We start from the raw sequence: 26108 nt of genomic DNA on the forward strand, positions 1-26108 counted from the left end.
GGTTTAGTGGGAATATCATTTGTTTTTCAACAGGACAATGACCCAACACACCTCCAGGCTGTGTAAGGGCTATTTGACCAAGAAGCAGAGTGATGGAGCACTGCATCAGATGACCTGGCCTCCACAATCCCCTGACCTCAACCCAATTGAGATGGTTTGGGATGAGTCGCACCGCAGAGTGAAGGAAAAGCAGCCAACAAGTGCTCAGCATATGTGGGAACTCCTTCAAGACTGTTGGAAAAGCATTCCAGGTGAAGCTGGTTGAGAGAATGCCAAGAGTGTGCAAAGCTGTCATCAAGGCAAAGGGTGGCTATTTGAAGAATCTCAAATATAGCATATATTTTTATTTGTTTAACACTTTTTTGGTTACTACATTATTCCATATGTGTTATTTCATAGTTTTGATGTCTTCACTATTATTCTGCAATTTAGAAAATAGTAAAAAATTAAGAAAAACCCTGGAATGAGTAGGTGTGTCCAAACTTTTGACTGGTACTGTATATAAGCACATCTCATTGATCTCATAGGCAATATTTAAACACAGTTTGCACCTACAGTATTTCCCCAGAGGAATGTAATATTATGTACACATGATGTAATACTTTTTTAAAATTATAGCTATGTAGCTTGTGTTTTATCCCCCTCTGGTGCTGAGCGTATAAACATTCATAAACACACATGATATCACAATATTCCAGGAAATTGAATTAGTCAAATATATACTTTTCTATTTATATCATTGTCTAAGTACATAATGACACATTTCAGAAATTGAATACACCAGAACACCTGATTAAGTGTCACACACTGTCACAGGTCTGTTACATAAGCTTATTACTGAAGCATGAGTGCCTGACTCAATGAGCTGACAACCTACATTTAAATATCTGCTGTCTTCATGTACAGTAGGCTACTGTATTACAATTTGGTACATGTGCAATTCCTTCCACGTTGTGTAGGCCAGGCTAGCTACAGTAGGCTTATTTTTGATTTCCACACCTTCCCATTTTGATTAAACCCAATTTATATAGATGACCACATAGGCTAATTGTCAGCATAACTATCACCACACCTTCCCCTCTTATCCCCCCTCTTGTCCCCATCTCTCTCACGTACACAATCGGTGTCTTTCTTTCTTATCACCACTATTCACTCGGGGCGCTTGGTCAGGGTACAACGAAGTTCTAAACGTCACTTGTACGTGAACTTTCCAGGAAATGGAGGAATGAGTGTGTAGTGAGGGAGGGGAAACTGAAAAGGCGTTTACTGCAAGTTCCACACAGGACGTGAGCGAGGTAAGGAAAGGAAACATTTGTTACAATTTAGACTACATTGTTACTCACCAAACTCGCGTGAAAGGTTGTTATTAAGTCATAACGGTTTACAGTAAGACCTTATTTTCTGATGCTTGTTTGTATTAGTTTATATAAACTACATAATTTATCTGACTGACTACAGCAGATAGGGCGGCCAAGCCCTTGGTCGACATCGGTTTCTGTTTATCATTGAAATTAGCCTAATATCTGAAAGTTAGTACAAGACTGCACATTGACAGTTGTTACCCCTCCAAAAACTAAACTGTCCTGTCACCTTTAGGTCTTCCAGTTTAGCGACAACACTTGAAACAAAAAGATGAGTGACGAAAATCAACCTGAAGTTGAACTTTTTGTGAAGGTAAGCAACATCATTAAATCCATTCTGTGACATGCATAATCATATCTTGGACAAGTTACTTTGTAAACAATGCGTCATTACTTTACGCTACCTAAATGTAATTATGTGGTACAATGTAATCTATTTGACTAAAACATCATTATACCCACGCATTTCTGCAACAAGATAACTTATCAGTGAGAAAAGTAAACTGTTGCCACTGGTCCCTCTCACCATTTGTTTGAAGACTGAATGCCTAGAGAAGGCATGCCTAATGGCTTTCATAGTATTAATAAGATAGTAGTAATACATTACGCTATTTTATTAACATAGTAGCTATGCCTATTGCTGTACCCAATTTGGCTCATCAGTTGAATGGCCAGAACATTTTAGAATCTTATTAAATGCACATTAAAATAATACATATGTCATATAGGCTCCTTAATCTATACTGAACAAAAATATAAACGCAACATGTAAAGTGTTGGTCCCATGTTTCTTGAGCTAACATCAAAAATCCCTGACATTTTCCATACTCACAAAAAGCTAATTTCTCTCAAATGTTGTGCACAAATTTGTTTACATCCCTGTTAGTAAGCATTTCTCCTTTGCCAAGATAATCCATCCACCTGATAGTTCTGGCATATCAAGAAGCTGATTAAACAGCATGATCATTACACACGTGCATGTTGTGCTGGGGACAATAAAAGGCCACTCTAAAATGTGCAGTTTTGTCACACTACACAATGTCACCGATGTCTCAAGTTTTGAGGGAGCAAGCAATTGGCATGCTGACTGCAGGACTGTCTACCAGAGCTGTTGCCAGATAATTGAATGTTAATTTCTCTACCATAAGCCGCCTCCAATAATTTGGCAGTACGTCCAACCGGCCTCACAACCGCAGACCACGAGTAACCACGCCAGCCCAGGACCTCCACATCCAGCTTCTTCACCTGCGGGATCATCTGAGACCAGCCACCCGGACAGTTGATGAAACTGGGGGTTTCCACAACCGAATTTCTGCACAAACTGTCAGAAACGACAACAGTGGGCAAATGCTCACCTTTAATGGCCACTGGCACACTGGAGAAGTGTGCTCTTCACAGATGAATCCGGCTTCAACTGTACCGGGCAGATGGGCGAGCGGTTTGCTGATGTCAAAGTTGTGAACAGAGTTCCCCCATGATGGCGGTAGGGTTATGGTATGGGCAGGCATAAGCTACAGACAATGAACACAATTGCATTTTATCAATGGCAAGATCCTGAGGCCCATTGTTGTGCCATTCGTCCACCGCCATCATTTCATGTTTCAGCATGATAATGCACAGCCCTATGTCGCAAGGATCTGTACACAATTCCTGGAAGCTGAAAATGTCCCAGGTCTTCCATGGCCTGCATACTCACCAGACATGCCACCCATTGAGCATGTTTGGGATGCTCTGGATCGATGTGTACGATAGCGTGTTCCAGTTCCCACCAATATCCAGCAACTTCGCACAGCCATTTAAGAGGAGTGGGACAACATTCCACAGGCCACAATCAGCAGCCTGATCAACTCTATGCGAAGGAGATGTGTCGCACTGCATGAGGCGAGTGGTGGACACACCAGATTCTTGCGTTTTATATTTTTTGTTCAGTTATATATTTAATAAACTGGCCAGAGCAGCCCAGGGGTGTGGTCATTCAGAGGAAAACATGGTCCAATATAAAGAGTGTACCTTTTTTTCCTACTCTCATGGTCCTTTACTACCTTATAATGATTTATCTGTGGGAATATCTAGGCTTAGAACCGTTTCTTTCTTCAGGTATGAAAGATGTCCTTGTGGTAGCAGATTAAAATGCGGACTTCCTGTCCATTTCCCCACATTCAAATTTCAAGAGACCCATAGCCCTGCTCTGTCACACATTGCATTGTATAGTTGACTAAAACTGTAAGGGTTGGTGTGAGGTGTGACCCAGGTGCGCTGCAGGATAAACAGTAGGCGAGGATGGTGAAACAAGGATCTTTACTGGTGGTCCAAAAACCAGGATACAAAACAACAGACTATACACGAAAACAAATGAGGAGCACATAGGTCTCCAAAAAACAGGCTGACAACAAACAATACGAAATACTAACTCTGACTGGAAAAACACAATGACACAGGGAGAACACTTCTCGAGTACCTGTAACTCCGTCACATGATCCGACACTGATACGTACTGCTTGACATTAAGGAAATAGCAGAGAAAACTGAGCAAGGGAACACAGGGAAGTGAGGGCATAAATACGCAGGTGAATCAGATAGCCACAGGTGACACCAATAGATAATTAGTCCCGACTTTGAGTGAGGAGGTGCCTAAGGTTGCCGGAGGATGACACCTAGTGGGTCGCTCCGGAACTGCGACCTTCTTCTGTAACATAAAACAGTTCATTTCCTCCTATGAAAACATTTCAACTACACACATTATTGTCAATTCCATTCTCACTTACCTTACAGGCTATGTGCAATTTTAAATGATTTCCTTATGTAGGCTAGGTTATAGTGTTGCCCATATTTATGTTTTGAATTCATCCATAACCATGGGATCCGTCTTTGACTTCCCCTATCTCTCTTGGGTAGTATATGATCTTCTTGTTTGGATGAATGACCATAATATGTGGCCTTCTATCCTATTCTAGGCAGGCAGTGATGGCCAGAGCATTGGCAACTGTCCATTCTCCCAGCGCCTCTTCATGGTGCTGTGGCTTAAAGGAGTCACGTTCAACGTCACCACCGTGGACATGAAGAGGTCTGTCTAATGCCTATCAATCTGTATTTATATTACATATACATTTATATTACATTTGCACATGCCTAAGATACTTCTCACTCCCTCTCATGCTGTCATTGTTTCCCTTTTTCCCTCTGTCATTTTTCTCTCTCTTGATAGGAAACCAGACATCCTTAAGGACCTGGCCCCTGGTGCTCAGCCCCCCTTCCTGCTGTATGGGACGGAGGTGAAAACCGACACCAACAAGATAGAAGAGTTCCTGGAGGAGAACCTGTCCCCTCCAAAGTAATCACTCCTTCCATCATTATATCCTTATTCCATCCTCTGATCATACCATCAGACATTTATGCTGCTACTTGCATCAAGCAAAGTTTCATATCCTTCCAGGTCTATGTTCATAGGCGGGGCGTGAATTTCATGTTTGGGGAAGCTCATTTTCACCATAAAAATGCACCTTTATAATAAAGCATTCCATGCACCTATCATCGCATTTCCAGACTTATGTAAGATAGCCTACTATTCTGAGTAGATTGGATAGTCATAATTTAGGCTAATAATATAAATCAATCACTGTTCGCTAAAAATACCCTTCAATGCATGGCTGAGCGTGTTGTGGCGTAGAGTAGGGCTAGGCTATAGGCTATATCAGATACGTTTCTTCTCCTTTCTTTGCACTGGAAAAAAATGTGGCCTTTTATAAACCCATTTCATTTCAATTCTACTAAACTTTATATGACTGGAGAAATTAACATAATATTTTTGAATAAGACAAACATTACATAAAGGCCTATAGGCTACTGCTGACACTGACAAACAGATCAATAAAAATGACCTTGTCTGCAACTATCTAATCTAGGCCTATGAAAAGGGGAGACAGACATTATACAATATGAAGTCCATCTAACCTGGAGGAGGAAATTATTGTCCAAAAACAAACTTTTAAGTTGCACTGACCCAATGATAAAGAGTGAATGTGCGCACTCACCGGGGATAAGGACGATGCTCTCTTCTGGTGCCAATAAGATAGGCTACTGTTTGCTCAAATTGAGAATTTTGATAACTAAAAGATAGATTAGAGTATTTTCATTGTCTTCTCTTTTCTATGTTATCCCGCAATTGTATTTTGAAATATTGCGATATGCCTGAGCCTATTTTAGCTGTTTTTCACAGTCACAACTCAACAATCATCTATTTGGTATTTAAATGCGCGCGCTGCCCAAATTGCGGGCCTTCCGACTGTAGGCTATGCGCTTGTGATTTAAAACAATCCACAGCTTATTTTTTTAGAAGCTAGTGATGATCTGGGGCCAAATCATGCTTTCAGGTGTACTAGCATATTTTGAATGATTTTATTTATTTCTGTATAGACAGAAGTAATTATATAATTTTGGCAATTTAATTCAATTTACTGTAGGAGAAGCTTAGCTTCCTTTGTAGAATCATTTTTATCTGTTGTTTGCCTCTGTAGAGTATGTTGATAGGTTATGTACTGTACTTGCATGTAGGCTATTGATACTTTATGTATTTAACATTACTTCTTATGTTCCTCTCTGAAGACAATATGCTTTCTCCCATGATATCTTTCTGACTGAAAGACACTCAGGTCTGCTAGATGCCAAATTTGTAATGCGTCCTCCACCCCCTTCACAGATACCCCCGCATGGCTTCCAGGAACCCTGAGTCTAACACAGCCGGCCTGGACGTGTTCTCTAAGTTCTCGGCCTACATCAAGAATTCAAACCCCCAGCTCAATGACAGTGAGTGACAATGACAAATCAGAATGAACTGAGCCCGACCAGTCATGTACAAAAACACTATTGCATGTTAACAAGCACCTGCAAGAACTCCCACAATCTGTCTCTGTATTCCAGAGCAGCAGGGAGTGTCTTTGTTAATGGTATTATGCTCTGAGCTTTGCGTCTCTTCCCAAACTGGTTGCCTGTTGTCTTGTATTTTTAGCAGCACTTTCAGAAGTACAGTGAAAAGTACACACTAAGATATGCATTTGTCACACGCAATGAGTCAAAAAGGACATTTTAAATTACTCTTTAACTCAACAATTTACAACTGTGCCTCAAGTCCTCAATTATGTTTTTGTTCAAATAATTCAAGTAATTCTATTTCTATGGGTGTTATGTCATATTTCCTTTGTATTGTGCATTGTTTCATGGTGCAGCACATTCAATTCCTTCTTTCAGAGGTTTGTTTCAGTATAATTACAGGGAGCTCTATGAAGGCTTTACTTGCATGATACTAGTGAGGAGCTTTAGCTATGCTCATACTACAGTTTGTTTATGTACGTGTCAGGCTTAATCAATGTGTTGTACTTTGTGTGTTCTCCGTGTCGTCAGACCTAGAGAAAGGCCTGCTCAAGGCCCTGAAGAAGCTAGATGACTACCTCGGCTCCCCACTTCCTGAGGAGATTGACGAGAATAGTGCTGATGATGTCACTTCTTCCTCCCGCCCCTTCCTGGATGGGCAGGACCTCACTCTGGCCGACTGCAACTTGCTGCCGAAGCTGAACATTGTCAAGGTAATCCTTTGTTTTAAGCCCTGCTTGTGGCCTAGTGTGAAGTCCATAATCAAATCAGTATTAATTGGGGTTGGTGGACCACTTGTGAGCTAAATGCTCCCACATGTACAGTATTAACTTCAGTGCAAACTGCAAAGTAAGAACACAAGAGCATATTTATAAAAGTGTTTAGGCAGATCCAATGGGATCTTTTGATAATTCTTTTTTGGACTGTAAACATTTATTGGCTATAACTGTTACCTATCTTGTCTTTACTTTTTTGTATCATACTTTTATTTTGGTTATTCACCAAAGACACCCACCAAAGACATTTGCATACATTTGCATGTTCAGGAATTTGACTCTGTGAAATGGTGCTGCCACAATAAACAGAATATACAGACAGGCACAATAAACAAACTATATGGATACAATACACTATATATACAAAGGTATGTGGACACCCCTTCAAATTAGTGGATTCGGCTATTTCAGTCACACCCGTTGCTGACAGGTGTATAAAATCGAGCACACAGCCATGCAATCTCCATAGACAAACATTGGCAGGAGAATGGCCTTACTGAAGAGCTCAGTGACTTTCAACATGGCACCGTCATAGGATGCCACCTTTCCAATAAATCAGTTCGTCAAATTTCTGCCATGCTAAAGCTGCCCCGGTCAACTGTAAGTGCTGTTATTCTGAAGTGGAAACGTCTAGGTGCAACAACGGCTCAGCCGCGAAGTGGTAGGCCACACAAGCTCACAGAACGGGACTGCCAAGTGCTGAAGCGCATAGCACATAAAAATCGTCTGTCCTCGGTTGCAACACTCACTACCGAGTTCCAAACTGCCTCTGGAAGCAACGTCAGTACAAGAACTGTTCGTTGGGAGCTTCATGAAAAGGGTTTCCATGGCTGAGCAGCCGCACACAAGCCTACCATCACCATGCGCAATGCCAAGCGTCGGCTGGAGTGGTGTAAAGCTTGCCACCATTGGGCTCTGGAGAAGTGGAAGTGCATTCTCTGGAAGGATGAATCACGCTTCACCATCTGGCAGTCCGACGGACGAATCTGGGTTTGGCGGATGCCAGGAGAATGCTACCTGCCCCAATGCATAGTGCCAACTGTAAAGTTTGGTGGAGGAGAAATAATGGTCTGGGGCTGTTTTTCATGGTTTGGGCGAGGCCCTTTAGTTCCAGTGAAGGGCAATCTTAACGCTACAGCATACAATGACATTCTAGACGATTCTGTGCTTCCAACTTTGTGGCAACAGTTTGGGAAAGGCCCTTTCCTGTTTCAGCATGACAATGTGTATATAGACGCAGAATTTACAGACTACACTATGAACACTATAATCTACATTAGAACTATGCATGTAGAGATATACAGTATGAATAAAAATAATGTTACAGGATGATGTGCAATGGGGGAAATTACATCTATCTCTCCGTTCATTCTCTTTTTTTCTCTCTCCCTGTCCAATCCTCAGGTGGTGTGTCTGAAGTATCGTACTTTCTCCATCCCTAAGTCTCTCTCCAACCTGTGGCGGTACCTGGACGCTGCGTACGCCCGTGAGGAGTTCTCCTCTACCTGCCCCAACGACACAGAGATACACATCGCCTACTCAGCCGTGGCTAAAGCACTTAAGTAGGAGGAGAAGGGGATTCCATCAGTCACACACACCAGTGAATACACACCTACACACATACCTGTACAGACATCCTACACACCCACCTACGCACATACACACACACACTAATGCGCTCAGACACACATATTATTCAACAGCCTTGCTTTAGAACAGGAAATCAATATTACTGTAAGATCAAGTTGGAAATATTTAATTGGCCATTTAAGAGTTTGTGAAACTCTCTGAGACTTATAGTGTATGGTTCCCTTTTTGTCACATGCCATATCCACTCTTAATACCGTATATTCAGGCAGTTACACACAGTTAAGGTTCTATACACAGGCAGTAGGTTACATATGGTAGCATCCAACTAAAGGTGTTCAGTCACTATGATTAATTCTGCACTCCATACATTGCCACATTACCAGCTATTAGTTTCTATCTCTTGGCCAAGCCTTAAAGAAACTGCTGTTCTGTTGTGATTACACACAGACACACATACTTAGACCAGTTTAACTGCTACCTGCAGCTGAAAGAGAGAGGTCTGTTATAGGCATGTCTATAATTATACATTATTACAGATATATTATTACAAAGTTGATATATTGTTCAGGGCAAACCGCCTTTAACATGGTCAGTTTGAATCAGTTGTTTATATGTGCTAAATGGTCAGAAGTTAGGTTCAGGGAATAGGAAAGCAGGTCTTGGGCCAGTAGTAGTACATTGGGGCACACTATACGGAGTTGTTTCTCAGCACTGTACAGTTACCGACACAGGAAATTATTTCAACAGACCGCGGCTTCCCCTTTCTCCGCCTTGTAGCGCTGTGAAGGGTTCATCAAGTTTATATCCCCCCATTGTAAGTCTCTTTTGCTATTAGTAATTGACCTCCATTCCCCCATTCAAAGTGAAGGATATTTTTTATACTATAAAAAAAACTGCGAGAGGCTCATAATGCAGGACAGTTGAGTTATTCCAGACGAAGTAATGTGGCTATTGTTGCTGCTTTGTGGGAACTTTAGGTTATTAAAGAAGTACTTTACTCTGTATGGCCTTGAGGCACCAAGACGGTTCAGTCACGTTTCACTGTAAATCTGAGGGAAAACTACAGAATGTAATGCAGACATGCACACAGCTCTTCACATGACTAAAGCATAAACGTCACATTCATGAAAAATAGAGATGCACATTGCATAGATAACTGAAATCTTCAAGGAGAGAATGCTACAGGATTGTGTATTTGTACTCTTTCATATGGTTATTGACAATGGAAGACTCAATCAAACTTGAAAAAAGAGAAGAGTTTGAACCTTTAGTGAGCCAAATGAAAGGTTTTACTTCAGGTTTATGGCGCTAGGTGTTGTTTAAGTTATTTAAATCAACAACACCTTTGAACCTACTACCGTCCTGTGCTTTGTAGTGCTGAGCGATTAGTGCTTTTTTAGGTCGGTTCGGTTTCGGTTCGCTTAATAAAAAATTATCATGGTTTTGATTATTTTTTTTAATATGAAATGCATTATGAAATAATTACGTTACAATGTTTTAGAGCTTTTTTAGCCTAAAATAGTCAATATTGAATTTCCAAAACATTGAAAATATTCCATTGTCTCTGATCAGATCCACATTGGATAGACATCAACAGAAAAATCTGAAATTACTATGAAATAATAAAATATTTCAGTTGTGTATATTACTTAGTTTTTATTTGATTACTTTATTATTTTTTCATTCTTTAAAGTAATAATCTCATCTCTGCTCAGGCAGTAGCAATCAGCAAGCCAGGTCATCTAACATTATGTCCGCTCCATACTGTATTATGTCCGCCCCATACTGTATGCTGCAGAGCTTTCTGACGAAATCATTTTACTAATTCTTCAAAGTAGATAAGGCATACTTTCACGAACTGTCTCTGTCCCTCTCGTCGTGGTCGTACCAAAATAAGCACATTGCATGCGGTTTATTTTGGACAGATTTTGGCGAGAGTAAAACTTCTCGCTTCGCCTCTTCATCTCTGATCCGTCTGAGCCGGGGAAAAACTGGCGCAATGTATTGTGGTCATTGTAATGAATTACGACGTTTCTGCGCTGAACTAGGTTGAAAATTTGCTTAATGAAAACTACAACTCCCTTCAGCCCAGCGTCCCACATAGTTCTTGACATGATTTCTTTCCTGAATGATTTGATTTGTCTTTAGAGAAACGACGCGCTGGGCTCACAAAAAACGAACTAAATGGAATTCAAGTAATTGAACCGACTTTGGTCAATTAGTTGTTTAATAAGCGGGAAAAAAACGAAATGTTGGCTAATTGCTCAGCACTAGTGCTTTGTAGTGTGTAGTGACTTTGAAGAAGTCATCCATTTTACATTGACTTGAAATTCAGTCACCTGGGAAAGAACTGGAAATATTTGTTTGGGCTCTATTCAATCCATATCGCGGAAGTTCAGCGGTACAGCGTGATTGAAATGTAATGTAAAGGCAATGTACCTTTGAATTTCTATTGCGCAGTCTGTAACACAGCGATATAGATTGAATAGAGCCCTCAGACTGACTGATAGATGGTTCAGTCTCATGGTAATGATTTAAGTGGATCAGCTTACAACAGCTTTGTGCAAACAGAACCTAGATATTTTGTATGTCTTCCAGGGTAAGGTTTTGTAAGACTATCACTAAGTGCAATTCACGATATTGAATAGTACAAACATGAAGATGTCATTTGCAACATATTTAGCATCTGAGTTGGCATTGTTATGTCAACTATTTTATACAGTCGCATCCTCAACCCGTGGGATGAGTCTGTAGTTTAAAACCCATACATGTCCTCCACAGCTGATAGATAAGAAAATTATTAATTAAACCCATTATTATTTTTACATGACTGAATTATTTGTTATTGATGTTATTTGGTTTCTATGGACCAACTTTTACCGGACAATTGTCTATAGTCCTGCTGTCATTACTATTTGTCAAAAGGGACCAAGTCTTCATTTCAATGTTGCCTGTTGTATTCTGTTATTTTCCTTTATTGAAGCTTGCAACAGTTATTTTTTACTTCCTTTTACTGTAAGATTAGTGATGACTTCAGGGACTTTTTACATTCCTCTTTAATTATTCTTTAATGTATTATCCTCCTCCTTTACTTCTTCTCCATTTCATACATATCTATTTTCCATCTTTATCCCCTCCTCCTCAAACCCATCCTAATTCTTTGAAGACCCATCTTCATTTTTGTTGTTTATTTTCTTCCTACTTTTGATGCATTCTTTCCTCCACATATGTCAGCTCTTTACTTCACCTTCAATTTTATTCGAAGGCTGTTGCACTTAACGTAGATTATGTTGTGGACATTGAGTCAATTACATTTCATTAGATCTCTATTGATGATGACAATCAAACTTAGTATGAGACTGAAATGTATTTTATTTCTTTTGTAGGTTTTAATCATCCTGAAAAGACAGTCATTTCTTAATTCCAATAAGGTCAAAATAAAAACACAATTGGTTACTGTTTCTTTACTTGTTTGTTTATGAATTGCTGCCAATCCTTTTTCAACAAAGTTATGCTTAATATAGCACCATAGAAAAGTAGAAATGTTAGAAAGCCATGTTAAACATAATTTAAACAAAAGTTCTGATACATTAATGCAGTGGATTTGATCTACATGTGGATTATGTTTCGCACACTAGTTTCATTTTCATTAAAACTGTGTGATATGTCTCAACAGACACATTACTCATTTCTACCCTCAGGCGACTCTGTGACTGTGCACTCATTTTTAGGATACATCTGTTGGTGTTTCCGTGCCGTGTGTGTGTGGGCGTGCGTGTGCATATATTGAATGTGAGTTCTAAGCCTACATGTAAACAAGGCACTGTCAGTGTGTCACACTGTGTATCTCTATACTGAATTGGGATTCACCCCATTGCAGTATAGGTTGTGCATGTTACTGTATGATCATGAATGTACATATAAAATGCAATAAATGAGTATATCAGCCCAGTATGAGAGAGAAAATAAGCAGGATGCACAGTGCACCTCCCCTCCAGATGGGGGCAGCATGGGCCATAGCCCCGTTGCACAGGTCCGTGTCACAGCAGTCGTTTTGGTAGGTGAAGTTCAGGCCTGCAGCATGTTTCTCCCCAGATAGACCACATTGAGAGGGAATGGCACAGCTCTTCTCATACAGGAGCAGACGCAGGGAGCCTACAGATGGGGAAAAGGGTCATATCAGAGTTGTATCCATACAGTACAGTATATTTCACTTCAGTAAGTCGAGGCCTATTTGTCAGTGCACTGGCTGAAATAGAGACAAGAGGAGATGATAGTGTAATTGCTAGACTGACAGACATTGTGATGTATTACTGTCACACTAAGAGACATACAATTGGCCCACCAAAAGTCAGTGGATAGACCACACCAGCTCTGCATTTAGAAAGGTGTTAACACAATACATTAAATCACTGCAAATTACTGACCTCAATTGAATTATGTGGCATAAATACTTTTCAGAGCAGTCCCTTTCCTCTTATCCTCAGAGGCACACAGAATCCTGTGTCCCACTCATTTAGCGCTTGGCTATTTTTAGAGATCATTTGATGGCATCACAGGCATTAGAGAGCTAACAACCGGCTTGGTGAGAGAATTGTGGTGACATTTGGTCTTTTCAGCTAGTCTTTTGTCTCACATTATGTAGTGAATATCCAGTAGGAAGGCAAGGCTGGCACAGTGGCCCATAAAACATCTCCCACACTCTTCAACTTCAGTTAACGTTACACAATTGCAGTGCCACTCAAGTTTGTTATTCAATCCGATTCACAATCATGAAACATTATTGTATATTCTCTTAAGTTTATGTCATGCCACCTCCACCGGAAACCCAATACTGTCCCCAATGCCCACACACATAGACAAACACACGCATGCACCCACGCATGCATGCACGCACACACGCATACACTCACAAAGGCACAGCCTGCACTCACCTCGCGTCCCCACTGCAGTGCTAGCTAGGCAGCGCTGTCCGTCAGGACACTCCTGAGGGAACTTGAGGCAGTCCATGGGAGAGATGGCAGGAAACACACATGTGTAACAGCACAGAGGGGCTAATAAAGAAAGGGACCAACATACAATAAGATTATGTATTAAATATAAGATGTACATCATACTAATGGGGGTAAAACACAAAATGTAGTATGATATGTTACGTTTCGTATGTTATGTATTAATTTGTAGATGTCCATCACCCATTTCGTATGATATGCTACGAATTACAATTCATATTATATGTTATGAATTTGCCAAAAGTACAATATGTTACCAATTTGCAAAATGTACAATATGTTACGAATTTGCAAAACGTATGATTTGTTACGAATTCTAGCTAGGTGGCTAACGTTAGTTAGCTTGCTAACGTTAGCTAGGCTAGGGGTTAGGGTTAAGGTTAGGGTTAAGTTTAGGAGTTAGGTTAAAGGGTTAAGGTTAGGGGAAGGGTTATCTAAAAGGGTTAAGGTTATGGGAAGGGTTAGCTAACATGCTAAGTATTTGCAAAGTAGCTAAATAGTAGTAAGTAGTTGAAAAGTTGCTAAAATCTTCTGTGAGGAGATTCAAACTCGCAACCTTTGGGTTGCTAGACATTTGCGTTATAAGCCCACCCATCCACCCTGACCTTAAGTAACCATCTGGCTTACGTAACCATACCAAAGGGAACATATCATACTAATTGGAGTGGGCTTACATACAGAATAATACGAAATGCTCTGAGACCGGGTTGACTAACTAGATAATGTAGCATTATTATCTCAATGCATTTCTCCTGCTATTGAGATATGGGTCGAATCTAAAAAGAGAGTTGTCCTTGTTAAACATAGTGAATTGAGTATTCCTAGGCATTATAAAGCTTATCTCTTTTCCTCAAACTTTCTCATCTCCATCCTTTTCTTACATACCTGCCAAAGGAAGACAGCACAGGAAAAGAAGGAACAGTTGTAGAGGAGACATCTTAGAAGTCGTAGAAGTTGATTCTTGGGCACTTTAGAAAATATTAGAAGCTCTTCTCTCGTTTTGGTAAACGTCCCTGCCTGATACCTTCAGCCTCTCTCTTCTCCCAACTCCACTAGCAGTTAATAGGTTGCGTGTCCCATTCAAACCCAAATTGAATTTACTTTCCTTCCAAGTCAGCATCCAATCCATCCAACTCTCAATCATTCTCTCCCAGTCAACCACACGCTCTGTTTTTTCTTACTGTATTATTTCTCTCTCTGATAATGCAATGTGTCCATATGTCATTTGTATTGTCCTCAGATGGTCAGTTGTAAGTTCCCTCAATCTACCTCCCCATCTATCTCTGGTGCTCTTTCTTTCTGACCAACCAGACACATTGGGAGCAAAGGTTCCCACCCAAAACTCTCCAAATGTAATTTGGATGGTAACCATGTAATGCTTAAACTAACATACCTACAGTTTAATATGTCTAAATCTGTCTAAAACTGGGATTTACACAGAGGGCCTTACTTTTAAGAAAACAACTAAATGTGATTTATATTGTACTGACTCAAAAATAGCAAGGCAAGTTACACATCATGTCCAAAATGAAAGCTACACCCACAGATGACACAGTGGAGGGGATGCACTGTATGTGTAACCTACAACATTTACATTTTAGTCATTTAGCAGACACTCTTATCCAGAGCGACTTACATCAGCAATTAGGGTTAAGTGCCTTGCTTAAGGGCACATCGACAGATTTTTCACCTAGTCGGCTCAGGGATTAGAACCAGCGACCTTTCGGTTACTGGCACAACGCTCTTACCCACTAAGCTACCTGCCGCCCCTAACATTATCCATTTTATACATTAGTATTTATTGCTGAAAAGCTTATGCATTCAATTTATGCATTCAGCTTATGCATGAGATAATAAAGAGAGAAAGGGAGGGAGACAGACAAACAGACAGACGGACAGAGAATGACTAAGAAAGAGAAAGAGTAAGTAGGAGGCAGGCAGAGAAAGTAACTGCATTATCCATAACTCCCTAAAGAGTGCCGTGAGGTGGGCAGGGAGGATAGTCAAGTGACAGGGTCCTTGTGATTGGGGTGGGATCAGACCGGATAAACAGTTTACCAGTCATTAAGCACACCACATACAGCCAGCCTTCCTGAAACCCATTAGATAGGCAAGGGTCATGTTCATAGCGCACAGAATGGAAGAAAACAGAGTGAAACAGGGAGGAACTACATTAACTTGTCCAATAAGAACTGCTTGTTTTGCTATGGGGAAGGGAGGATTAGCTAGTTGGCCTATGCTGGTGCTGGTGTGTAGAATACATGTCCTCCACTGTATTTCAGTGGGATGTTTTGTGTGGGCTGGAGTTGGGCTGACAGATGGTGTTCTTCGTTAATCATGTGTGTGTGTGTGTGTGTCTGTTGTGTCTCTCTCCCCATCTCTCTCTCTCTAACTACATGAAATGAATCAAATCTGCAGTGGACTGTTTTTATATTTTTGACTGCAGTAACATATGCCAGTCGCTAGACGGGAACATTGCACTGCCCTGTCTGCAGGTCACACACCATCTGTCATTAGTGGGTCTGTTTGTGTATGTTAACCATTTATTCAGAGATGATTATCTCAAATGTGAGACTGAGTAATGCTCAACAATTGCAGGCCGAACCTCTGAAGTGTGATAAACCACCAGCATTGATAATAAATTAGAAACCTGTTGTTAATTCTCCAAGACAAACAGACACTTTGACAAACTATGTTATGTGACTCCATCATATCTCTTTCTCTTGGACCCATTGCACAGTTTCATTACCCATATTGCAGAAAAAATGGGATTATTTTTCGCAGACAAAGACTAGACCCCAACAACATACACACACACACACACACACACACACACACACAAAGATAAACAATTGAATAGACAAACGTATTGCGTCTGTAAAAAAAAAGGTTGGAAATGAATAATGTGGCCATGTAGAATTTACTCGGATGAGCGCACGAGAAGAAAATAGCATTGCGAATTGATATAACTGTTGACGTTTATATGTAGAATGGGCGGATACAACTTTGGCGAGGGGGGAGGGGGGCGGCACACTTGGAAACAATGGATCAGGGGGAAAATATGAACCCAATGGATCAGGGGGAAAATATGAAACCAATAATCTCTCCGGGGTGGGGGGGCACACTTGGAAACCACTTTAAATCAATCTTTGTTACTAAGAATGCTGCATAGAAAGAGATTACGTTAGAAGGAACATTTCAACGGGTTTGGGAAACCTTTTATAAAGAGATTAGCTGTTAAACCTAGGCCTACTTTATTAAAGAGACAGAAGTCAGAATAATTTGCGAGTTGAACTCTGGTGGATGAATTCTATTCGATCTACACTTTTCATACAAGGTAAGAAGCAAATCTATCATTAATATAACCTACTGTCTACTTTTGTCGTTGAGCGGAGAGGGGGAATCCGGATTGGACAGGACAGACTGGTGGGGGATGGGGAGGGCAAATTGGGGATGACAGGGTGAACAGGGCAACCGGTGAGACGGGGAGAGGGGAATATAGAAGAGGAAATAAAAACGGGATACGATGACCGGGAAGACACTGCCAGGGGAAATAACAGAATTTGAACAACTGTAAAAGCAATAATGAGGTAGGCTTACATCTCCATTTATATTTTGGAATATTGACATTGCACTGGGCGTGATGAGCTCTTACAGGCAAATATTTCAGATGCTTTTCGTTTAATTTGTTACTCTGCAGATGGCTGGCATGGGATGATAAAAAGGCATTGAAATAAATTAGTAAGAGCAATATTCCTAAATCTAGGTTTAGGTAGGCTACATTCCTAAAATCAATACTGAGAGACATCACTTTTTGTTTATTGTCTGATAGTTACTCAAATTCTGCCGTGAATGGTTATTATCACCCTGCTATCAAATGTTATTTTTTTCTCTTAATGATCCAGAAAACACCAAATGTAGGCAGCATGTGAACATATAGGGGCACATATTGACAATCCCGCGACACTTGTTGCGTCAAAATGTTAGAGGGGTCAACCTGAATTTGCTCCACATTCTGGTTTGGGAAACGTGATGTGCATAGCAGGGAGAGTCGTTCATGCAAAGAGAATATTGCCGCTGGGATTCACTAAAGGATGATAATAAAGCAGTGATTGTCTCTAAACTGTAGCCAACGAGCAGATAGATTTGCCATTGCAAGGCCATTGTAGGATGTTGTGCTCAAATAATCTGCCCTTGAACAATGCAGCCCTTGTCTGTATTAATTCTGGTTCACAGTTCAACTTGAAATAAGTATAGTGTCACTATCTACATGACTAACTATTGAATCATTGTTTTTATTTAGTTGGTCTCAATCATTTAAATCAAGTAGGCCTATTCAATAGCATATGGGGGCTATATAGTGGTGGACACTGGACACTTCAGATTACCCTGTTTTTCTTTCATGCCATCTTTGTCCAACTCCAGTACCACCACAAAACAGACATTTGTCTCTCTGAGGAAAATATGTTATGGTCCAGACAGAATGGTTAGCCTACTGTATGTCCTACAGTTGAAGAGACCGAGATGTATGCAGTAGAGCAGAGACAATTGATCACAGGAACGTTCATCTAATGAGTCACTGAGCATGTTTACTGAGCATTTACATCAAAAGCCCCAAAGAATCTGTCTTCCTCCTTTCTTTCAGACACCAATCAGACAGAAACTCCCCATATTTACCTCCCTGGAACTTTGGAGTGGCTGATCACTGAAGTGGAAGAACAGGGATGAAGACTTTCTCCTGTGTGTTTTCCTGCCTGGGTGACATACTCCCCATAGAGTTACTGTTTCTCTCCATTACATCCCTTTAGTGTCCAGTTGGTCTTGCCATCACACCTCACAGCTTCTCAAACAGTTGGGAATACACTCTGACAAGAACTCTCACCCACTCCCTCCCACTCCCATCTCGTGGCGCACACACACACTTTTACTAGCCCATAGCCAGGGTACTCCCACACCTTCACACATACACTACGCACACACACATCATGGCGAGCGTGTTGCCGTACGGCCGCTTCACCCACGCCGTGGTGCGAGTCATCCCAGAGACCTTTGGGAAGGTTGATAACGAGAAAACCGACAAGGTTGAAAACGGGGAAACCACGACGGACCTGGCCAAAGCACAGCGTCAGTTTGGGGTGCTGACAGGGGCGCTGAGACAGAAGGTGGGGCTGCAGCTCATAGAGATCCCTGCAGACCCAGAGCTACCAGAGAGCTGGAGGATAGAGGATGTAGCGGTGATACAGGGAGACACGGCACTCATCACCAGACCTTTCAAACAGCAGAGACGCAGTGAGGTAAACATTGACCACAATAACTGAGAAAAATATTTATTCTCTTTATCGCATAATTTTTTTACACTAAATGAAGGACATTTGTGTGTGTTGTGAATCATTCCGCTAAACGTGTTGTAGTTCTGTCTACAACTAAAATGTAAATGTAAATGTAATTATTGATTTATTTTGCTGTTATTTATGTTTTAATTATAGATTAATGTTGCAGTAGAGTCAGTTTGACCTGGAAAATCAACTATCTCTCCCCTTTTCCCTCCCTCCCTGTCCCTTTCTCCTATCTCCCTAAGGCTGAAGCGGTGAGAAGGGTGATGTTGGAGCTCAACCTGACAGTGGTGGAGATGGGGGAAGAGGAGGGGGGCTCCGCAGGAGCCACGCTGGAGGGCAGTGACGTGCTCTTCACTGGCAGGGAGTTCTTTGTGGGCATCTCCTCCCACACCAACCACAGAGGAGCTGAGGTTCTGGCCGACACTTTCAGAGTAAGTATAGTTTTATTCCTTTCTCAAACCACATGAGAGGACAAGACCCAAAGTCCCTCCCCTCCGACCTTCTCCTCCAATGTGTTCTGAGAAGGAGGCAAGCAAAGAGGACGTAAGGAATCAAGGAAAGACAAATTGGGAAAGAGCCCATGTGTTGCAGCAGGGATGAGCAGGTGGCCATTGTCCTATTGTATTATGAGATTTAAGGCTCAAAGACAAATGATGGAGGAGTAAGCTATGTCCCATTGGTCAGGGATGGTGGTGATCACACCAGGAAGTCCCCTGAGATTTGACATGGTCCACAGTAGTGCCATTAGGTATTGATGGCTTTCTCTTGCTAAGTGCATTTTTGGCAGTTGTGTGTATATCTGTGCACGTGAGTTCACTTGTGTGAGGGTAGAAAGAGAGAGGGGAGAGTATGAATGTACAATGTAAATGCATACTTCTTACTTCTCTACCATGCTCCCATAAACTAGACATTATGTTTTCGCAGTCAGTTCTGTTTATTTAATTGAATTTTAATGGACTTATAACGGTAGTTAATACCATAAGCTGTTGGATTTGATAATTCAATATCACTCAGGGTGTGGCATGCAATCTACACCATTGTGTGTAGGGCTGTTTGTGCCTGCGTCTGTCTGCTTTCCTTTTACATGCAATATTTACACAATTTATTATCTAATCTATCTGATTACTTACTTGATGTCCAAGTACATGACCATATTAAAAACAAAAAAGTAATTAAAAGATAAATCATTTTCTTTCGGTCCCTGTGTACAATATTATATAGGTCACTTAATGTTCTTACCATCTCTGTCCTCGTTTTAGGACTTTGCTGTGTCCACAGTGCCAGTGTGTGGGGGTGCTCGTCTAAAGAACATCTGCTCTATGGGAGGTCCTGATACTATCATCATCAGCAACAGTGATGGGGCCAAGAAGACCCTCCGGGTGAGTGTGTGTGTTTGTGTGTGTCCGAGAGAAAGACTGTGAATGAATATAATGTAGCTCTCTATCCATGTGCAGACCACATTCTGCTTGCCACAACAAACTGCCATTCAGACATGCAAAGTGATCACCTCAAAAGACTGTCTCTAGCCCAGTATTTATGTCACTGTGCTCAGATGAATAAAGTAAATGATAAATCAAGCTTTATTGGGCTGTTTTAAACTCTCATGCTGTTGTTTAGAGCCCCATTAGCCCACATTACCCTAGTGTGTGTGCTCCATTTGGTCCCCATCCGGAGATGATTGGCTCATGCACATTTCAGTTTCTCCCTGTGTGGGCTACTCTAATGTGAACAGACTCTGGCTGCTGCTGTCATGCAAATCTTGTTAGCCCTGCCTCTGTGTGTGTGTGTAGATGATGGAGCAGCTGACTGAACACCACTACAAAGTGCTCACGGTCCCTGAGGGCGCAGCAGCTAACTGTGTCTACATCAGGGGCCCCTCCAAAGGGGACTACCTGCTTCACCCGCCCACTGAGGAGTGTCCCGACAGTGTCCCTGTGAGTGAACAGTGGTCTTTAGGTTGCTTTACTAAGCAGTTCTTTTTTATATCCACCGTATTGTGTCTTTGGCATATACATTGCCTTCAGAAAGTATTCGTACCCCTTGATTTATTCCACATTTTGTTGTTACAGCCTGAATTTAAAATTGATTAAATAGCATTTTTTTCTCTCACCCATCTACACACACTACCCCATAATGACAAAGTGAAAACATGTTTATAGAGATTTTTGCACATTTATTGAAAATGAAATACAGAAATAATCAATTAACGTAAGTATTCACACCCCTGAGTCAATACATGTTAGAATCACCTTTGGCAGCGAATACAACTGTGAGGCTTTCTGGGTAAATCTCTAAGAGATTTGCACACCTGGATTGTACAATATTTGCACATTATTCTTTTTTTTTTTTAATTCAAGCTCTGTCAAGTTGGTTGTTGATTATTGCTAGACAGCCATTTAAGTCTTGCTATAGTTTTTCAAGCCAATTTAAGGCAAAACTGTAACTAGGCCACTCAGGAACATTCTATGTAATCTTGGTAAGCAACTACAGTTGAAGTCGGAAGTTTACATACACCTTACATTTCAACTCAGTTTTTCACAATTCCTGACATTTAATCCTAGTAAATATTCCCTGTTCTAGGTCAGTTAGGATCACCAATTTATTTTAAGAATGTGAAATGTCAGAATAATAGTAGAGAGAATGATTTATTTAAGCTTTTATTTCTTTCATCACATTCCCAGTGGGTCAGAAGTTTACATACTCTCAATTAGTATTTGGTAGCATTGCCTTTAAATTGTTTAACTTGGGTCAAACGTTTCGGGTAGCCTTCCACAAGCTTCCCACAATAAGTTGGGTGAATTTTGGCCCATTCCTCCTGACAGAGCTGGTGTAACTGAGTCAGGTTTGTAGGCCTCCTTGCTCGCACACGCTTTTTCAGTTCTGCCCACAAATGTTCTATAGAATTGAGGTCAGGGCTTTTGCGACCAAGCTTTAACTTCCTGACTGATGTCTTGAGATGTTGCTTCAATATATCCACATAATTTTCCTTCCTCATTATGCCATCTATTTTGTGAAGTGCACCAGTCCCTCCTGCAGCAAAGCACCCCCACAGCATGATGCTGCCACCCCCGTGCTTCACGGTTGGGATGGTGTTCTTCGGCTTGCAAGCCTTCCCCTTTTTCCTCCAAACATAACGATGGTCATTATGGCCAAACAGTTATATTTTTGTTTCATCAGAACATTTCTCCAAAAAGTACGATCTTTGTCCCCATGTGCAGTTGCAAACCGTAGTCTGGCTTTTTTATGGCGGTTTTGGAGCAGTGGCTTCTTCCTTGCTGAGCGGCCTTTCAGGTTATGTCGATATAGGACTAGTTTTACTGTGGATATAGATACTTTTGTACCTGTTTCCTCCAGCATCTTCACAAGGTCCTTTGCTGTTGTTCTGGGACTAATTTGCACTTTTCACACCAAAGTATGTTCATCTCTAGGAGACAGAATGCGTCTCCTTCCTGATCAGAATGACGGCTACGTGGTACCATGGTGTTTATACTTGCGTACTATTGTTTGTACAGATGAACGTGGTACCTTCAGGCGTTTGGAAATTGCTCCCAATGTTGAACCAGACTTGTGGAGGTCTACAATTCTGTTTATGAGGCCTTGGCTGATTTCTTTTGATTTTTTCATGATGTCAAGCAAAGAGGCACTGAGTTTGAAGGTAGGCCTTGAAATATATCCACAGGTACACCTCCAATTGACTCAAATTATGTAAATTAGCCTATCAGAAGCTTCTAAAGCCATGACATCATTTTCTGGAATTTTCCAAGCTGTTTAAAGGCACAGTCAACTTAGTGTATGTAAACTTCTGACCCACTGGAATTGTGATACAGTGAATTATAAGTGAAATAATCTGTCTGTAAACAATTGTTTATTTATTATAAAATTACTTGTCATGCACAAAGTAGATGTCCTAACCGACTTGCCAAAACTATAGTTTGTTAACAAGAAATTTGTGGAGTGGTTGAAAAACGAGTTTTAATGACTCCATCCTAAGTGTATGTAAATTTCCGACTTCAAATGTATATGGCCTTGTGTTTTAGGTTATTGTCCTGCTGAAAGATGATTTTGTCTCTGTGTCTTTTAGAAAGCAGACTGAACCAGGTTTTCCTCTAGGATTTTGCCTGTGCTTAGCTCTATTCAGTTTATTTTTATACTTAAAAAACTCCCTAGTCCTTGCCGATGATAAGCATACCCAATACATGATGTAGACACCACCATGCATGAAAATATGAAGAGTGGTACTCAGTGAAGTGTTGGATTTTCCCCAAACATAACGCTCTGTATCCAGGACCTAAAGTTCATTTCTTTGCCACATTTTTTGCAGTTTTACTTGAGTGCCTTATTGCAAACAGGATGCATGTTTTGGAATATTTTTCTTCTGTACAGGCTTCCTTCTTTTCACACTGTAATTTGGGTTAGTATTGTGGAGTAACTACAATGTTGTTGATCCAGCCTCAGTTTTCTCCTATCACAGCCATTCAACTCTGTAACTGTTTTAAAGTCACTATTGGCCTTATGGCGAAATCCCTGAGCGGCTTCCTTCCTCTCTGGTAACTGAGTTAGGAAGGATGCCTGTATCTTTGTAGTGACTGGTGTATTGATACATCATCCAAAGTGTAATTAATAACTTCACCATGCTCAAAGGGATATTCAATGTCCACTTTTTTTTACCCATCTACCAATAGGTGCCCTTCTTTGCAATGCATTGGAAAACCTCCCTGGTCTTTGTGGTTAAATAAAATGTTATGATCTCTCTATTCCTGCCCCCCCAGGCCTTCCAGAAGCTGACGGAATACACCCTCCTCCCTACAGCGTGCAGCGAGGCCTCCAAGCTTGGAGGGTCTCTGTCTTCATTCTGCCTACTTATCAATAGGAAGCCATACTTCTGAATGCCCTGCCCTTCTCCAATAGTACACACATAGACCTTCATTGACTATATGTAAATACAAATGTGAACATATCAAGGACATCGCCAACTGTTGGGAATGGGGCTAAAGGGGAAGTCTTAATGGGATCCTTGGGACATCCCAACTCTGAAGTTGAAATTTAAAACGGCTAAGGTAAGGGGTTAAGGTCAGTGTTTAGGGTAGGGACATCCCAAGGATCCCAGATAGCACTAACCAGGAATAGAGGGTTCAATGTGCATATTCTGCACAACTGCACCCCCTACTGTGGAAAGAGTGCGGTGTGGCTTGAGGAACATTATTAGGCTCTAGATTTGAAATGTAGGTGTGATGTATGCGGCCATTTTATGTCCCTATATAACAACTTGTATTTAAATAGACTCATCCATCCTCAAAGTAGGCTGTTGTTGCGGCCATATAAATATAATCCATAGAAGGGACGTGCCACGTCTAAAATTGACAGGTAAACTTGCAATGGCTGCCACTCCTGACTTGAATCGGCACGTCCGTTGTATGGATTCTATGTCTATGGTTTTATCGACCTTTTGCACATTTCTAAATACAATCACAGGAAAAGGTAGTTTGGAAAGCAAATGCCTCGTGCTGAAAAAGACGACGAATATGTCTAAAATCTACCTTTTTAAAACTCAATATTTTGCGAACATAAAGGGAGAGGCGGAGCGAGAAGTTTTACTCATTCCAAAATCAGACTGCCAAGTGAGGAGTATTTGTATGGATGGCAAAGGATCGAATTTATTCAAGATAAAATTAATTGGTACGTGAGGCTTATTTGATAGAAGTTTGGTAATGCTCAAGTTGTTACGAATGTACTGATATAACTGTGTTGCATGTCACTTCCCGGCAACTTTGAGAAAAAAAACTATCGGAGTTGTCTCTATTGAAATTCGAGACAGACTATGCACGAGGCTAGCATAGCGTTCATTTCCATTGAATATAGGCGGTTGACGTCAACACCACTCATCGAATATTTAAATAATTAGATGTATCCACCAATCCAGAGGCATAGGCGGGAGCTTAACAGCCCACCGTTCCGCGGAAAGCGAATCCCTAGTACCTCTCGCGAACAACTGTTTTTTAGCCCATATTTCCTCCTAACACTGTCTTGGTTGCATTCACCATGAGGTTGTTGTCAGTTTGTCGGTGTCAGAGTAACCACTAATTTCAGTCATGTGTGGTATAACAAATAATGATTGTACTGACTCCATTCATGTAGTCTAAATGACATAGAATAGCAGGAAATGAGTTTATGAAAGGCCCATTTTTTTCTGGATTCTGTGGACAAATCCTAAAAACACCTACGCTCAACTGTAGGCGGAGGCCACTATGCAAATGTGATAGAGGCATTTACATTTACGTCATTTTAGCAGACTCTTATCCAGAGCTACTTTACAGTTAGTGAGTGCATACTTTTTTTCCTTCTTCATACTGGCCCTCCGTGGGAATCGAACCCACAACTCTGGCATGCAAGGCTTTATTGTAAAGGGGATTATAAATTCAAGTTTGTTTAATTAGTACAGGTGAAATCTACTAAAATGCAGATTGAGGGTCTGTGTGTTGAAAATCCAGACCCCCCCCCAGTAAAAAAAATTCTGGCGCTAGGTATGAATGTAGGCTGTTATGTTTTGTCATAGGACATAATGACCAATGTGGAATTGTAAACATTTAAAGAATGTCCTGGTGGTTGAGATCCGACTGTGAAATTAATTGCCCCGGGAAGGAACGAGTTCAAAAGTCCCCTTCAACAATTTCCATCATTACCCTTGCATTGTTTGTAGTTCCTGTGGATTAACCAAGGACCAAATTGGAAAGATTTATGGATTGAAACACTGACAGTCGTTCATAATGTCTCAAACACATCACTGAGGGTTGTAGACTATATTGCTCAACACCTCCAGACCATGATATAGTATGAAAAATGTATGCACTCACTAAGTCACTCTGGATAAGAGCGTCTGCTAAATGACAAAAATTTAAATATAGCAACTCTGAACAAACTGGCATTGTTTGAATCTCAGTACTTGGGTTTTGTACTTTTTTTGCGAAGTCCTCATTGGTGATAAAGCACTGACATTGACCTACTTCCCATTAGAATCCAAATCTGTAGTATGCATCTAAGACGCTGCATTCATTTACATATTTTAGTGTAGCTTTTGTATGTGATGTTTAGAACTTTGTATTTAGTAGATTCTCAAATAAAATAATTTTAAACATTTGACTCATTCCTCAACCTAGTCATGAATTAAGG

The 26108-nt window shown here is 40.8% G+C and overlaps 2 protein-coding genes across 4 annotated transcripts; both read left to right on the forward strand.

Annotated features, from left to right (window-relative positions):
* Positions 1 to 1188: 1188 nt before the first annotated feature.
* Positions 1189 to 12293, forward strand: LOC121571457 (chloride intracellular channel protein 1). 2 transcript variants are annotated; one of them, XM_041882921.1, is made up of 7 exons: positions 1189 to 1295; positions 1597 to 1674; positions 4316 to 4425; positions 4567 to 4692; positions 6058 to 6164; positions 6759 to 6940; positions 8408 to 12293. In XM_041882921.1, the coding sequence occupies exons 2-7, from the start codon at positions 1633 to 1635 to the stop codon at positions 8567 to 8569; spliced, it is 729 nt and encodes a 242-aa protein (XP_041738855.1). In that variant the 5' UTR covers positions 1189 to 1295; positions 1597 to 1632; the 3' UTR covers positions 8570 to 12293. The 2 variants fall into 2 exon arrangements, with proteins under 2 accessions (XP_041738855.1, XP_041738856.1); XM_041882922.1 differs by lacking the exon at positions 1189 to 1295 and adding an exon at positions 1319 to 1386.
* Positions 12294 to 16640: 4347 nt separating this feature from the next.
* LOC121571455 (N(G),N(G)-dimethylarginine dimethylaminohydrolase 2-like) lies at positions 16641 to 26078 on the forward strand. 2 transcript variants are annotated; one of them, XM_041882918.2, is made up of 6 exons: positions 16641 to 16942; positions 18251 to 18899; positions 19184 to 19372; positions 20201 to 20320; positions 20732 to 20875; positions 23711 to 26078. In XM_041882918.2, the coding sequence occupies exons 2-6, from the start codon at positions 18591 to 18593 to the stop codon at positions 23825 to 23827; spliced, it is 879 nt and encodes a 292-aa protein (XP_041738852.1). In that variant the 5' UTR covers positions 16641 to 16942; positions 18251 to 18590; the 3' UTR covers positions 23828 to 26078. The 2 variants fall into 2 exon arrangements, with proteins under 2 accessions (XP_041738852.1, XP_041738851.1); XM_041882917.1 differs by lacking the exon at positions 16641 to 16942 and adding an exon at positions 17058 to 17195.
* Positions 26079 to 26108: the final 30 nt, after the last annotated feature.

The sequence above is a fragment of the Coregonus clupeaformis genome, chromosome 8 (assembly GCF_020615455.1).
Source record: "Coregonus clupeaformis isolate EN_2021a chromosome 8, ASM2061545v1, whole genome shotgun sequence".
In the NCBI taxonomy this organism is placed as follows: Eukaryota; Metazoa; Chordata; class Actinopteri; order Salmoniformes; family Salmonidae; genus Coregonus; species Coregonus clupeaformis.